Source organism: Ipomoea nil, unplaced genomic scaffold (genome assembly GCF_001879475.1).
Source record: "Ipomoea nil cultivar Tokyo-kokei standard unplaced genomic scaffold, Asagao_1.1 scaffold1407, whole genome shotgun sequence".
Classification (NCBI taxonomy): domain Eukaryota; kingdom Viridiplantae; phylum Streptophyta; class Magnoliopsida; order Solanales; family Convolvulaceae; genus Ipomoea; species Ipomoea nil.
Window position 1 is genome coordinate 3,762,643 of NW_017617835.1, and position 16,396 is coordinate 3,779,038.

The following is a 16,396-nucleotide window of genomic DNA, read 5'->3' on the forward strand; positions in this document are numbered from 1 at the left end:
ACAAATTAAATTTAAACTGTTGCAAAGGACCTTGTGGTCTAGTGGTTGTGGTACCAAGTTGCTCTCCCATATGAGAGGTTGTGAGTACATGTTCGGTAACAAAGTCAATAATACTCTAAAAAAAAAAAATTACATTGTTTACAAAAATGTTTCAATTGCACATAGATTAAGTTTAGTGATTCTATTGCACAAAATTATAAATTTAGTGGCGTATTTGATTTTTTTTTTTTCATAAAAAATATTGTTAGTCCTTTAAAATAAAAGATTGATTGCACAATAAATTAGTTGCAAAGCCACAACATACTGTCATGCCTCGTTGTCAAGAAAAATAAAAGTACAAAATAAGATGCATTCTTGCTACACATCATTAATTTTTGTCATCTGTATCAATATAGTTGATATAATCAAAATATCATTAGCCTTTACATTTTTCTAACCTAAGTTATCAGCATAAAAAAATATTGAAATTTTTTAATTCACACACATGTATGTATATATACAAAGAGTGACAATTACAATACAAGTATTTATCATTAAATTGAACATGTTTAACGTCGCACTCTTTATTGAAATGCTATTATCATAGCAAGGATAATAACTCCATTTTTAAAAACAATATTATTGAACCAAATGGGATATTTAGTAAACGAGTTGTTAATGCAAATAGCCTACGACCATGATAAAAAAAAATACAAAACTTAATTAACTAATTAAATCATGGAATAAATATATTCTCAAAAATAATAATCTTTATCTATGGAAGAATGTCGCTTTCTCCTAAAGAGGGTGACCTGTTGGTCACCTTCTTCAAAGGCAAATCGACAACTGTCGGTCATCCGATTTAGTAGTCTGAACATCACAAGAACTCTAATGACATGTTATCACATGTCACTATCTGACTTTGTGAACTTCGGTGCTCGAAAATAACATGTTAATAATTTTAATTGCAACTTTTAAAAGTTTATAAGCCTAAGTAACTTATCGTGTAAAGTTTATGAGGATATTTAACCATTTTATATATATATTCACAATCTAAGCATGTTCTAAATGTGTTTTCCTATAATCATCATGGGCTAAATTTAAAAATAGAAATAAAATTAATAGGATAATTACACTTTTCGTTAAGCTATAAATTAAGTGTAAGTTTAGTAAATGATTATCATGAGTTGTAATTGTGAATTATGATTTTTTTTTTTTGAATATATGTGAATTATGATCCCTAATATATCACAAAAGTGCGTATTTGTTTTTATTCAAATGATTAAAATAGTCACTTATAAATGTTTCACTTTTGGTTCTTAATACTAAAGATCAAAATAGCTATTTTTGTGACTGGCCAAAATTGCAACTCATGATAATTAGAGAACAAATGTACACTTAACTTATAATTTAGAGACTAAAAGTACAATTACATAAAAAATAAACACCTTTCAAAAAAAAAACAACAGTTTTTTCCGGTCCAACCGGATTTTTTCCCCAACCCGGCAATAGGCTAGATCGGTCGGTCCCTAACGAAACAGTGAGGAGATTTTTTAATCGTAAATTATGAAAAACTTTTTTTTTTTTTTTGGTTAACAAAATATCCAAAGCAAAAACCCCAACCCCAAAACCCTACTTTGTTAAAACCCCTCTTCTCCAGTAGTCCAGTGGACCATCGCTCAAAGCTTCTCTGAGACTGTACCCTTACCACCCTAACTGTAATGGCCAATTAAGCCCAAACTGAACTGAAAAGTCCAGCCATGGCGGCGAAGAAGAAGAAGCAGGACCGGAATTGCCGGAAGGATTCTGGCAGGAGGAGTGCCGAGCAGAGTGGAGCTGGGAAGGGAGTGAATTGCAGGAGAAATGGGAATACCATGAAGAGGAAGAGCACGCAACAGCAATTCATGAATGGTGACGATTATCGGCTTCGGCTTCAGGAGCTTCTCTACTCCCCGGAGCACATTTTCTCCAAAATTTTCCGCAAAGATGGGCCGCCCCTCGGGGGAGAGTTCGATTCTGTCCCGGAACAGGCATTTATTCACTGTGGTAAAGGTAGGCTTGATAGAATGCGATGTATTTTAGCCTATCTGAAAATTGTTGGTTTCAGTTTTGACTTAATTCTGGAATTTAGCAGGAGTATTGGTATATCTGTAATTACTTTACATTTATTACAGGAACAATTCTGAAAACTGTTTTTTAGTAATTAAAAAAAATCTAGCAGGGTTTTTATCTGCTCCTCAATTTTCACTTTCAGTCTCTGGATTTGAAGCAGGTTATATTTTTAATGATGGCGACTTTCCAAATGCTTTAATTTTGATATTTCTAATGAATAAACATTTGCTAATGGTAATTGAGCTATTAGAGGAAGATATGATGAAAGACCTCTATGTTTGGAGGAAAAGTTTATATAAAATTTTATGTACAAAAGGAACATTTATTAGGTCTACAGTTCTGCATGTTTAAAAAGCCAATTTGAGATGGATTGGATGATATCCATGATGCATCCATTACCTTTGCTAAATTGCTGATGGCTTGGATATGTCTCGTGATTAATCTCTACCTTACCCATTGACACTTAAATATTCCACTGTTGATCAAATAATAAATTGTCATCTTTGCTTGTGTGTTGTCTCATGCCTCATTTTCTACTTTTCCCTTGTAATGTCAGATTCCCGTAATCCTCATCGTGCTTGCCGGGAAAACCAAAGAGCTCATAAACGGAGAAAGGTACTCAATTAAGATTACACATCAATTTGAACTACTTTGAAAGAGAAATTGGCATCACTGGTAATGGATTATCAATCAATTTTGTATATACTAATTACTTTTGTTTCTTCTTCTTTCCCAATCTTCCAAGATGTTGACACCTGCCTTCTCTGAAGACCACGCTTGCGGCGAAGACAACCCTTCCTCCTCTGGAAATAATCATGGTGTTGGGAAAGGTCTGATTACCAACAAGGGTAATTCAGCAAATAAATATGGTGTAGGGAAAGGCATGATGACTGTAAGGAGTGCTCTTGTTAAAAGGTATGGTATTGGAAAGGGTTTGATGACAGTTTGGCGGGCAACAAATCCAGATTCTGCACATTCTCCAGCTGGTGTTAATTTTGGTGAGAGAGCTAAAGAGAAAAAGAAGTTTCAACAAAGGCAGTCTATTTTGGTTAGTCATTTAATTGACATTTTATGCGACTATGCCCCCCTTCCCAAGTCTTCTTGTCCATTATTTCTCCCCTTGTACGTTATATAGATGTATGCGTATATGTTTTTTTTTTTTTTTTTTTTTTAAAGGAAAGATGTATATAGATGTATGCGTATATGTTATTGTTTCTTTTTGGGCTTGGGAATTAGGGGTATAGTAAGTAAAGTTTTATAGATGAAACTCTGCAAGTACAAAAAATGCTTTGAAGGTGTATTAATAAAACTTCTGAACTCACTAGAGGTATCCTACATGGATTCACCATCTTTCTCCATATTGATTACCAAAAGTATGCATGTCTGCATTTTTGTGTATAATCTTTGTGGCAGAAAAGTTTAATTATTTCTTGTGATTGCTTGAAAAGGATGTTTAATGTAAGTTTTTTAATGCAAGCAGAAAAAGTTGGCAAATAAATCACAGGATAAAAGGAAGCCTGCACTTAAAAGCAGAAAGGTATTTATGGAGTATTTCCTACTTACAGCATAGTTACAGGTTTTATTGTCAGTGTCTGATCAGGTGCTTTTGTTGGATTTGCATGGGCTTTGTATTTTATTGTTGCAGTTGGAAACTCAAAAAACTTTAAAGTGGAAACAGCCTCGCAAAGAAAAATGTGAACTTGCTCTAGAGGAGGGGAGTGAAGAAGACAGCAGTCAATTTGCACTGCTAGTGGATGATGAGGAGTTGGAGTTACAAGAGTTACAAACAGGACCAAATCCATTAACTTGCTGTACACACTTCACTGGTAATGGATTGCGTGGGTGTTCTCTTTGCAAAGGTGGGGTCAATATTCCTTCTTTAATGCCATTCTCTTGAGTATTTCTTTTAATTGTTTTGTTCCTGAGGACTATTTTAGTTGGTCCACTTGCGAATAAAGAAAGGGACAAATTGTCTGGAAAACTGCAAAATTTGCTCATGCAAATAATTATTGTACACACACACATGGTCACATGGAATGCCTTTTCTTACAATAGTTGCTAATGCTCTAGATTTGCTTGCGAAGTTTCCTCCGGATACTGTCACAATGAAACTCCCCCTATACATGCATCCATGGGATTCTTCTCCAGAGCTTGCCAAGAAAATTTTCAAGGTATATGGAAGGCACAATTCTTCTGAAGCTAATTCATTTCTGTGGATGGAAAGATATAATGCAAATTGTGTTGACATTTGGTGCATTCCCCTGTCCCCAACAATTTTATATTTTATTTTTATTATTCAGAAGTTTCCTTGGGGAAGTTTAGTGTGAAGCTTTGTTAATTGGGATGATTTTATTTCTATGTGCAGATCTTTCATTTCCTTTGCACTTGCGCCGTAATAATGGATATATCTTCATTTACCCTTGATGAGTTTGCTTGTGCATTTCATGATAAAGTAAGTTGCATTTGGACATGTTCTTCTCTTCCATCGAGCATCTAACTATCTAAGCTTGTTGTTTGCTTTGATGATGATCATCAGTTGTCATTCTTTGTTATCTGTCTCTACCTTTGGTATTCAGGATTCTTTGCTGCTTGGTCAAGTTCATGTGGCCCTTCTCAGGCTTCTGTTGTCAGATGTTGAAATGCAACTTGCTAGCGACTTACCTTGTCATTCAAGCAAAAACATTCATTTTCTGGATTTAGTTCAATCAGTAAGTTCTAGTTTCTACTGAACATGTAGACAGCTTGTGGTAGTCCAATTTGTTTCTGAATATGGTTTCCACTGTTGTGTATTCCTAGTTTCCTACACTACTTCATGTATATCATTTTGAAGACTCTGTTACATGTCCTCTGGACATCTGACCATTATCAGATATACAGAGTATGTCGTAATGTTGTTGCTGGTGCTATTTGAAAGATCGTTGTATGTACTGCATGGGAAATGTTGCATTTATAAAAAAGAAATTTATAAAAAGAAATGTTAAACTAAGCACCATGGACCAGTGTTGGCAATTTAATATCAAATTCTTCTTAATTACTCCGTACATTTTTTGCTTTCATTAGCTTTATTGTCTCTGTGGTGTTTACTTCTTTTTAGTTTGAGTGGACTTTGCATGTGTTGTCTGCAAAACTCATGAGACATATTACGGACAAAGGAGTAATATTGGAAGGCTTTGAAAGGGATGGAATTAATTGCATATATATATATATATATATATATATATATATATATATATATATGTACATCTGCTTATTGTTAATATTTTGTATTATTGGCAGGAAGAGTGTTGAATATGCTTGCTGTCTTAATTAAAATTGACTCGTACAAGAATATAATGTTGAACATTCTTACTTAGTTCTAAAATTGAGACTCTTTGAAGTTAATGTGCTTTCATGGGCTCATTTGCTCATGGCATTTCCTTCTGTCTCTAAATTGAAATTCATCTACTCTATTTAACAACCCTTTTCTGAAAGAGTAAAAATGTCACAATTTGACAGGTTGAACATAAGACATATATTCTAAAAGTTTGGCTGGATTCGCTGAATGCCCTCACATGGATAGAAATCTTGAGGCAAGTGTTGGCTGCAGCTGGTTTTGGGTCCCAATGTGGTGTAATTCCTAAGGAAGCTCTCAACAAGGTAGTAGAGTTTTCTATTCTATTTTTAATAAAGAGTGAGCCTTCTATGAGATCGTCTCACGGATCCTTATCTAAGACGGGTCTGGTCACGATGAAAATGTAATACTTATGCTGGAAAATGTAATACTAATTAGGAATAAATTGTTTGTTACTTATAAGGAAATGTGTAATACTTTTGAGGAAAAATGTAATACTAATCATGGATATATTGTTTAATTGTTACTTGTGAGAGAAAGTGTAATACTTATGACGAAAAATGTGATACTTTTGATGAAAAATATAATACTTTTAAATCAAAATGTAATATGGAGTATTAAGAGATAGTCTCATAGGAGAATTTGCCTTTAATAAATAGTTTGTTCTTTAAGTCCCAAGGTCATCACTTGTGCCTTTGAGTCATATTGCATCTTCAAACAAAATGTGGATCATCTTAAAGTCGCAATAATTAACATCTGAGAATTATTTTATTTGTTGACTAATAGTTTTAAGGTATAACTAATTGGTTTTCTTGAACTCATGCTTTCATGTTTGGGCTTGTTTCATAGGAAGCCACTTTTATGGCCAAGTATGGCTTAGCTCCTGGTACACTGAAGGGTGAATTATTCAGCATTTTGCTAGTGCAAGGAAGTAAAGGAATGAAAGTTCCAGAGCTGTCAAAATTGCAATCTGTAAGTTGAGTTCATATATAATTTATTTGTTCTGAATGGAGGAAGAACATGCATTTTTATCTATATAATTTCCACAATATAATCTATTAAACATTTATTAACTTGAGCGTTAATGTATTTTACTGACTTGGGTGTAAATCTTTTTTTTTTTTTTTTTTTTTTTTTTTTTTTTGAAGATTGTTGAGTTGAATCTTGTGGAAACTACCAATGAATTAGAAGATTTGATAAGCTCAACTCTTTCAAGTGACATTACCTTGTTTGAGAAGATTTCATCTTCAGGATATCGTCTACGCCTTAATCCTGCTGCCCAGGGAACTGAAATTTACCAATTGGAAGATGATGACTCTGATGTCAGCATTGGATACTGCAGTAATGATGATTCTGACATTGAGTGCCTAGACTCAGCTCCAGCTAAATCCAGAAGAAAGAATCAGCATGTAAATAAGATATTGACAGTATGCACTGAAATTGATGAAAGCAACCCAGGAGAACCATGGCTGGTAGGATTGATGGAAGGAGAATATTCAACTCTGAGCATTGAAGAGAAACTGAATGTCTTGAGTGCATTGGTTGACCTTCTTACTGCTGCATCTAGATTCAAAATTGAGGTAACCTTTAAGTGTAGAAATATCAAATATTTACTTCATTTTTTATTCCGTGGAGTTGATTTATATTTACGACTGATCTTTAGGATAAGCTGAGTTCTGCACCAATATTGCAGTGCTTTGTATTTCAGATGGTTTCTTGTTCAACATGTATTAATTATTCACCATTTCTTTTCAGGATCCTGTAACAAGTGATGCTGGTTTTGCTCCTGTAACAATTAATCATGGTTCAGGGGCAAAAATAAAGAGATCTACAGCAAAACAGAGACAAATAGGAGGCTACTGCAGTTGGCTTAGTGCCAAGGACATGAGCATGACATCAGCACTTCACCCTGTTGATTCTTTAGTCCTCATGTCAAGTAAATATAAGAAAGATAATTCCTTTAGCATGTCTAATGCACCAAAAATGGATAATGGGGATGATTTGCACCCTATGCAGTCTATCTTCTTGGGTTCTGATCGCAGGTACAACCGATACTGGATGTTCTTGGGCCCTTGTGACGACTTTGATCCTGGTCACAGAAGAATTTATTTTGAATCATCTGAAGATGGTCATTGGGAGGTGATTGATACAGAAGAGGTACCTACCCCACTTTTGATATCTTTGTTTCCAAGTTGCTTTCCTAAAAGCATGATTTTATGAACTGTTTTCACTGCATTCTTAATCTGGCTGTGCAGGCATTGGGCACTTTGTTGTCAGTTTTAGACCACAGAGGAGCACGGGAAGCTCGCCTTATAGCATCTTTGGAGAAGCGAGAAACAGTACTTTCTCAGGCAATGTTGACCACGATTAATGATGAGAGAGTGGGACAATTAGTCCCATCTCATCAATGTGAAATGAGTATTTCCAGGGAAGAGAGTTCATCTTCAGCAGTTTCAGATGTCGACAATGCGAGTCTTGCTGAAGTGCAAAATGGACTTCCCTCTTCTATTAATTCTGTAGTCCATGTAGGGAAGAAGGTAGAGCCACAGAGAGACAAATCTGGCCTTGCCAAAGCTTTTGACACATGGATATGGAAGTCATTCTATTCCAATCTTAATGCTGTGAGACGTGGAAAAAGGCCATATCTTGAATCACTTGCAAGATGTGAATGGTGTCATGATCTCTACTGGAGGGATGAGAAGCACTGCAGAATTTGTCACACTACATTTGAGCTCGACTTTGATATTGAGGAGAGATATGCTATTCATTCTGCAACTTGTGGACTGAATATAGATACTAATAAGTCCCCAAGGCATAAAATCCTGTCCTCGCAATTGCAATCACTTAAAGCTGCAATCTATGCAATTGAGGTGTGTTCATCTAGCTCAATCTTTCGCTTACTAATATGCTAGTCCTAGTTCTGCCAAGCTCTTTTTGAGGTTCATCTACTCCAAAAAGTATAAAGCTTGCCCAAAGATTTTTTTCTTCCTTTTAAAAGGCTTTTAATGCTAGATAAGAGGCACTAAACATCTGTTTTCAAGCTCAGGATTTTCAAGAAACTTTTCTAGAAAAACCACTTTTCAATAAGCTTAAGTTGGGCCAAACAAGCTTTTAGAAGACAGCTGCAGTATAAACATGTTCTTTTCCCACACTTTTCTCATTTCTTTTCACAAGATATGGATGCACATGATTGTGATGGCTTTGCATCATCTGTGTTTTTTAATGTTTAATATTTGATGACACAGTAGTCCTTCGCTCTATGTTACCAAGTAGGACAAGGAATTGACAAATGGAATATAATACATATGATACACACCCAAAATAAGAGATAGTTTACTCAGAAAAAGGAATGAAGAAAATCAGGCAAATCAGAATACACAAGGAAAGGCTTAACTCAAGGGATTTGACAAGAATAAATCAAAGGCACAATCACATCAACAATCATCTCCTTTTCTATAATTATTTATTTCCTGGCACTATAAATTAGAACCTCTAGATGAGACTATGAGAGAAAATCATCCGATCTTTATCCTTAGTCTTTAAGCTTTAGTAGCTAGGCAAGAGCCTAAAACTCTTGCTGGGGGCAAGTGCTTCCAGTTTTATTGACTAGAAACTGAAATAAAGAAACAGGAAGTCACAAGACTTTCCCCCTAGCAAGAGTTTTAGGCTCTTGCTTAGCTACTAAAGCTTAAAGACTTAAGGATAAAGATTGGATGATTTTCTCTCATCTAGAGGTTCTAATTTATAGTGCCAGGAAATAAATAATTATAGAAAAGGAGATGATTGTTGATGGTATTGTGCCTTTGATTTATTCTTGTCAAATCCCTTGAGTTAAGCCTTTCCTTGTGTATTCTGATTTGCCTGATTTTCTTCATTCCTTTTTCTGAGTAAACTATCTCTTATTTTGGGTGCGTATCAACATATTTGTACTTTTGAATAGGAAAACACAATGATTTTTCAGCACAGTTAGAGTGCAAGATGATTGGAAATAATTGTGTTCAATGCCCTAATGATGTCAACTCCGTTTAGGAAAATGGTGTATCTTCAAATAAGATGTTATTAGTTGTTAATTATGAGAATGGTCAAACTTCTTACCCAAGGAATGGAGTCCTTCTCTTTTAATTTTCCCCAAAAAGTCTTAGAAAATAGGTCTTTGCAGACATAGTTGGATTTACAGGATGAAGCTTGTTAAAAAAGAAAGTATATAATTCTGTGACATGTATAATTCCCAAAACTTTCTTTCTTTAAGCTTTTAGGCTAACTTTGTTCATTATATTTTTGCAGTCAGTTATGCCTCAAGATGCCTTAGTGGGCTCTTGGATTAAGTCTATTCATAACCTTTGGGCCAAAAGACTACGCCGAGCCTCAACTTTGGCCGAAGTTTTACAGGTAATAAACACTATAATCCAACAATATCTCCATGTGTTTTTGTTGTTTTATCCCAAGAGAGGATCTGTACATTGATTCATGATATTTGTATCTCAGAGACTTTCTGCCATCTGTGCATTGATCATTCAACCAGTGGTTTATGACTCATTGTATATATATATTTCAGGTTCTTGCTGATTTTGTCAGTGCTATCAATGAGGACTGGGTCTATCAAATTATTCATGATGGATCAAATTGTGTTCTGGAAGAATTTCTTACAAGTTTTCCAACCATGCCACAAACTGTGTCTGCAGTTGCTCTTTGGTTGGTAAAGTTAGATACCTTGGTTGCACCATATATGGCAAGTGCTGCTTCTCAGAATAAAATGCAACTAAATGCCAATTCAAAAGGTGCAATGATTTCACATTTTCAAATTGTACTTCTACTTTATGCATAACACTATGCTTTTTTCCGCGGGGACCACAGACACAATATGAGTAAATAATTAATATGGCCTTCAAAGGGTAACCCCAGTCAAGTTGGTTGACTTGGTAACCACAATGTTACAAGTTCAAATCCATGCTAAAGCAGCCTATTGGCCTTCTTGGTTTGTGCCGGCCAACTATGGGCAACCTAGGCTGGTTTACCTCCTTTTGTGGTCCTTTGCCGGTTATGGTCACGAGGTGAAGTTTACTGAGCGCACACCTCGGGTAGTGACTGCGAGTTTCCCTCATTACTCGAAAAAATAAATATGGTCATCAATGTTTCATAAATTAAAAAACAGTGTTTTGGTTTCAAAATCATCACTCATCAACGTGTCCTTCAAAATTCTGACAATCTCAGGCAATGGTGAACAGTTCTGGGTGACTAACTCTTATTACCTTGATTTCCCCTGGTGTTTCAGGTAAGCATGCTATAGAGGTATAGATGCCCTTTCTGGTCCACAAGCACACGGTATTATCTACAGTGATCTTAAATGCCTTGGAATTTCTTCTCCACATTTGAGATGTTTCAAATAAAGATGTGTCCAGCGTCCATGGTTATCCTAGCATGACGATGGTTGATGCTGTAGCCTGTAAGGTGCAAATAATGCACGCTACGGCTTTGAGTTTTCTGGAAGATAAACAAAACATGGTGTGTAGTTCAGACATCAGGGCAATGATCAAGGCTGAAGTTACGCGTGCTTGCGTAGTACTAATCCATTTTTTGGGCTCACTTTTACCAGGACGCCAGCAAGATTGTTTTGATGTACAGAATATATATATATATATAGAGAGAGAGAGAGAGCAACCGAGGTTCCTCACTCCATCTTAGACCCCACAAAATTTTGCTGTAATGTTGGTTTTATTAGTATTCACAACTGAATAGCTTTTCACTTGCAATATCACCTTACTCCATGTAGAGAAAATTCTACACTTGTGTCTCATGTAAGAAAGAATAAAAGTCTCTTGGTTCTTTATATCCCAAATCCCATTTTTTAGTTCACTGCCCTAGGCTACTGTGTATATACAACTTCATTTTTTGGGTACAAGCAGGAAGTAGCACATTTAGCTTCTTAAGGTTTAATAAGTTTGATTTAAGAGTATTTCATATAAGACAGCTTTACGTAAGACCTACTCTTTGTTTTCTGTTAAAGAGTATTAGTTTATGGTGACAGATACAACAAAATCTCTAATATGAGGTATAGTGTTTAAAGTGTAATTAAAAATTTAACATTTATCATACTCCTTTATATATATATATATATATATATATATATATATATATATATATATATATATATATATATATATATATAATGATAAGGGTAAGCTTCAACTATTATCTAAGGATACACGAGAGATAAATTGCAAACATTAATCATGCACTTAAGAGTGAGATAAAAGGATGTTGTGTTTGCTTTGTGATATAATATTTGAAATTGGTGGATGGTTGAAATGCTTATATTAAATTGGGTCTGTCTATTGAACCAACGACCTCCAAATTAAGCAATGGATATAGTAGTATGTTCGTTTTTGCAAACACTGAAAATCCGATCCATATTTGAACGTGGTCTTTGAAGTCTAAATAGAGTCGAAACTCGAATAAATCCCTTAAATTTTGTTTTTTGTTTTTTGTTTTTTTGAAAATTATTTTCTTGTTTTTTTTTTTTTTCATCCCTTATTCTCTTTTATTGGTATCTTAAAATTTGTGCAGAAAAATAACTATTGAGGATGCCCTAAGCTTTGATTAAAGAGTAATTTTGTTAATTTACAATAACTAATTAATACCATAAATTCTCACGCTTTACTGAACTAAATTGCATCAAATGAAACTATATATTCATTCAATGCAAAACTTTAATCTCTCCTGTCTCAAGTCTTAATTCCAACACACTTAAATAGTCACTATTAATATAGTGTGATTTATTTAGTTACTTGCACACACTATATTGTATCCCATTAGATTAATCCAAACTCAGCCTAGATTACACTTGCATAATTTAATTTAAGAAAAGTCTATTGCAAAACTCTTTAACATAGTCCTTCGATGTTAACATACTTCCGATATTGTAATTGTTTACCGATTATCTCTTTTGAGTGTCGAGAGAAATTCCGTGTCATTATTCAAAATTGTGTATCGGGTAAATCTCACCTTGTAACTTTAATCGGCAAAAGACCACAAAGATGTATATTAGTCTAGATTGTCAATATCTGATTCACTTAAAATTAAAAATGTCAATAGGCTGCTTTTACTATTAAAACAAAATGTTGAATGGTATATAATGTGATTTTTTAAATATATATGTACAGTAGAAAATATAAAATTTAATAAATGAATTCAAAGTAACGTTTGCAATATTTAATAGACATTCAATATCTGACTCCATAAATTTATTGCAGTATTATTATGCATACGCCAACAATACCGACCAATCTTGTTCTTACGGACAGCCTGTAACGGGCGGGCGCTCTGAAGAAGACAAAACAGAAGCAGAGAAGGAACAGTGTCATAAGCAGAAGAGGACAGTTATTTTAAACAATTAAACTTTTCAGTTTTCTTATATCATTATCTCACTCTAAAAGGTTATTTCTCTTTCTGGCTTTTTCGATCAGTATAGTATGCATTATCCCCTTTTTCAGTAAGTTGATCGTCTTGCTTACCTTTTCTGAGTTTACTTTTTCTGGGTTTCTCTTTTTCTGTTCCTCCATTGACCCTCCAAACCTTCAGAGGTAAAAAATGACTGGCTTTTAGTTCGATTTCTGGTGGTATCAATCATACCCAGATTTTATTTTACCTTTTTTTTTTTTTTTTTTTTTTTTTTTTTTTTTTTGTTTTTTTGTGTGGTTAGGAGGAGAAAGCTGCAAGCTTGTGTGTGGAATCTTGTTCTGCATTCTTTGTACTTTCTGATAAGAGTATTTTATTTTGCCCAAGTTGTAGTTCTGTTCTGTTGATGCTTTTTATCAGGGTTTAATTTATTTTGGGTGACCCAATTTGGTTTCTGGAGCAGAAGATTCCAGTTTCTTTAATTTTGCTTATATATATATTTTTCCTTGTATGATAAAGATGGCATTCTCTGCTCCTTTTTTCTTTTCTAGTTAAGCTTAATTTTTTTTTTTTTTTCTCTCTCTCTCTCTGCCCCTCTGCTTTCTGGGCTAGCAAGATTTTAGCTTTCATGTCTGCTATGTTAATGTGTGCAAAAAAGATGAGATTTTTCTGAATTTGCCTCAAATTTTCCTGTAGGGGATTCAGTAAAAAGGCTGTCTTTAGCACTTTGGAGATTCTTGATTGGGTTGAGTGTGGGGATCTACCAGTTGGATGATTCAAGAATCAAAATGGGGTTTTCTGGGATGGTGTTAATGTTGTTCTTATCGGCCTCGATAATTTGTCCTGTGAGTGGGATTATAGGTGCTAACTGGGGCACACAGTCAACTCACCGCCTACCACCCGAGATTGTGGTGAGGATGCTCAGGGAAAATGGGTTCCAAAAGGTTAAGCTTTTCGATGCAGATTATGACACCTTGAGAGCCCTGAGTAATTCTGGCATTGAGGTCATGGTTGGAATTCCCAATGATATGCTACTCACCATGGCTAGCTCAAAGGCGGCTGAGAAATGGGTTTCTGAAAACGTCACAGATCATATCAAAAACCACAATGTTAACATCAGGTGCTTAAAGCCATTAGCTTTTAACCGATTACACGTTTCTTTGAGTTAATGATGACTGATTTTGTGGCTTTCAGGTATGTTGCGGTTGGAAATGAACCTTTCTTGGAAACGTACAATGGGACTTATCTTCGAACTACTTACCCCGCTCTTCAGAGTGTTCAATCTGCGCTTGTAAAAGCTGGGCTTGGCAGTAAAGTGAAGGTTACGGTCCCCCTGAATGCTGATGTCTATGACTCCTCTAGTGGCTTACCATCGGGTGGAGATTTTAAAGCTAACATTCATGACTTTGTGCTTCAAATTGTCAAATTCTTGAGCGATAATGGTTGCCCGTTTACAGTTAACATCTATCCTTTCATAAGCCTTTACATTGATCCCGGATTCCCCGTTGATTATGCGTTTTTTGATGGGAATGCAACCCCATTGAATGATGGTGGCGCAATCTATTCCAACATGTTTGATGCTAACCATGATACTCTGGTGTGGGCTTTAAGGAAGAACGGGTTTGGGGGCTTGCCTATTATAGTCGGGGAAATCGGTTGGCCAACTGACGGGGACAGAAATGCCAACTTACAGTATGCACAGAAGTTCAATCAAGGGTTCATGGCTCACATATCGGGCGGAAAAGGCACTCCAATGAGGCCTGACCAAATCAACGCCTATCTGTTTAGTTTGCTCGATGAGGATGCCAAGAGCATTGCTCCCGGAAACTTTGAACGCCATTGGGGGATATTTTACTACGACGGTCGACCCAAGTACTCTCTCAATCTTGGCACGACGAATTCGGGATCTCTGATTCCAGCGAGAGGCGTGCAGTATCTGGAGAGGAAATGGTGTGTGCTCGATCCAAATGCAAGGCTCGATGACCCTCAGATTGCTCCGAGTGTGAGTTTTGCGTGTTCGCTAGCTGACTGCACTAGCCTCGGGTACGGGACATCTTGCGGGAATTTGAACGCCCAGGGAAATATTTCGTATGCCTTCAACAGCTATTACCAAATTCACGACCAGAAGGATGAAGCCTGCAAATTCTCGGGCCTTGGAGCAGTAGTAAGGTCGGATCCATCGACTCAGAGTTGCAGGTTTGGGATCATGATCCAACCATACTACGGAAGCGCTGACCGGATTTTAGGACATCCTCGGACACTGCATTTAGTTTCAGGTTTCATTCTCTCCCTGTGGACAATTCTCGAGTTACATTCACTTCCCGCGATTAGTCTCTAGAACAGCCATGTCTCATCTTCATGTTTTAATTTAATTTAATTTTTTTTGCTGCGTTACTGGAAGATGATTGTGACAGTAGCATTGTCTGTTTTGTGATTGTTTGAACCGCTAAGAAGGTTGTTGTGGGGGCCGTGGGGCAATGTATCTCTGTCAAGTTTTAAGGTCTATCGAGGTTTTCCATTTTATGGGATTATGCATCCACCAATTGTTTGTACAGATCCTGACAGTTTAGTAACCATTTTTCAGCAGTTTTTGCTTGATGATTAATTATGATCTTTTACCGCTAGTATAGGCCTGTGGAAAAACCATTTCCTTAGCAGCCTTTGTATGATTCATGATCTTTTCCCTTTATCATTGGCACTTCATTTCCACACAAATAAGTGAGATGCAGCAAGCTAATTACATATACCTAAGATCTTTACAGACAGAACCTGTTTGGTTATAGCTTTATCTAACATAACTACGTCTCCAAGATTTTTGATACATCTTATTTATAACTAGAAAACTGCAAAATAGCCACTGGCTATGCCTCCCAAAGAGGGGGTTGAGGGTGGGGAAAGCGACTTTTGACTCCTGCCCTTTTGGGGTTTGCACTATATTGGGGCAACTCCAATCAAGTTGGTCGTCAGACTGTTGACTTAGAAACCACAAAATTTACAAGTTTTTCCCTTAGTGGGACACTGAGCAGCTTTTTGGCCTTTTTAGTTTGAACCGGTTAGCTATGGGTAACCTAAGCTGGTTTACCTCCTTGTGGTCCTTTGCCGGCTAGAGTTTACTCAATGCACACTCTCGGATAGTGGTTGTGGGTTATCCTCGTCACTCAAAAAAAAAATGAAGATTAACCAAGTAGGCTTTACTAGAAAAGCAATGGCTTGTCTTATATGCTTCAGCTCATCCCAAGCTGAACCTGCATGCTGTCATTTTTCCTTTATTACTAAATGGATGATGGATTAGCACATAATTTTACTGAATAGAGAATAACATTCACATGTTCCAATTCTTCCTTGTTAGAATTTAGAAGGTATTTGATAACAAACTCCTCACCGCATCTTTAATACACAGTTTGAAATCCTTCAAGGGGGCAACTCATATGAAGATAGCCAAACATTCTTCCTAGGATACTCCTAAATACAGATATTTGTGGAGAAAAATGTGCAGAAAATGCGAAACATATAGACCACACAGCAAGAGTGATTATATAAGATGGAAGATACTGATAGGTTTGGAGTACCTGTGCATTG

The 16,396-nt window shown here is 35.9% G+C and overlaps 2 protein-coding genes across 8 annotated transcripts; both read left to right on the forward strand.

Annotated features, from left to right (window-relative positions):
- Positions 1 to 1,587: 1,587 nt before the first annotated feature.
- Positions 1,588 to 11,275, forward strand: LOC109186528 (homeobox-DDT domain protein RLT3). Its single transcript, XM_019336543.1, has 16 exons — positions 1,588 to 2,031; positions 2,648 to 2,706; positions 2,837 to 3,139; positions 3,572 to 3,628; positions 3,737 to 3,950; positions 4,162 to 4,262; positions 4,457 to 4,543; positions 4,668 to 4,799; positions 5,587 to 5,727; positions 6,272 to 6,394; positions 6,571 to 7,002; positions 7,178 to 7,579; positions 7,678 to 8,292; positions 9,707 to 9,811; positions 9,978 to 10,200; positions 10,695 to 11,275. The coding sequence occupies exons 1-16, from the start codon at positions 1,740 to 1,742 to the stop codon at positions 10,715 to 10,717; spliced, it is 3,309 nt and encodes a 1,102-aa protein (XP_019192088.1). The 5' UTR covers positions 1,588 to 1,739; the 3' UTR covers positions 10,718 to 11,275.
- A 1,484-nt stretch (positions 11,276 to 12,759) lies between these two features.
- On the forward strand, positions 12,760 to 15,441 carry LOC109186529 (glucan endo-1,3-beta-glucosidase 6-like). Of its 7 annotated transcripts, XM_019336544.1 has the most exons (5): positions 12,877 to 12,911; positions 13,005 to 13,075; positions 13,113 to 13,169; positions 13,514 to 13,937; positions 14,012 to 15,441. In XM_019336544.1, exons 1-5 carry the CDS (start codon positions 12,892 to 12,894, stop codon positions 15,153 to 15,155), a joined length of 1,716 nt encoding a protein of 571 aa, XP_019192089.1. In that variant the 5' UTR covers positions 12,877 to 12,891; the 3' UTR covers positions 15,156 to 15,441. The 7 variants fall into 7 exon arrangements, with proteins under 7 accessions (XP_019192093.1, XP_019192091.1, XP_019192089.1 ...); XM_019336551.1 differs by lacking the exon at positions 12,877 to 12,911 and having other exon boundaries at positions 13,051 to 13,076; XM_019336548.1 differs by lacking the exons at positions 12,877 to 12,911; positions 13,005 to 13,075; positions 13,113 to 13,169 and adding an exon at positions 12,760 to 12,855.
- Positions 15,442 to 16,396: the final 955 nt, after the last annotated feature.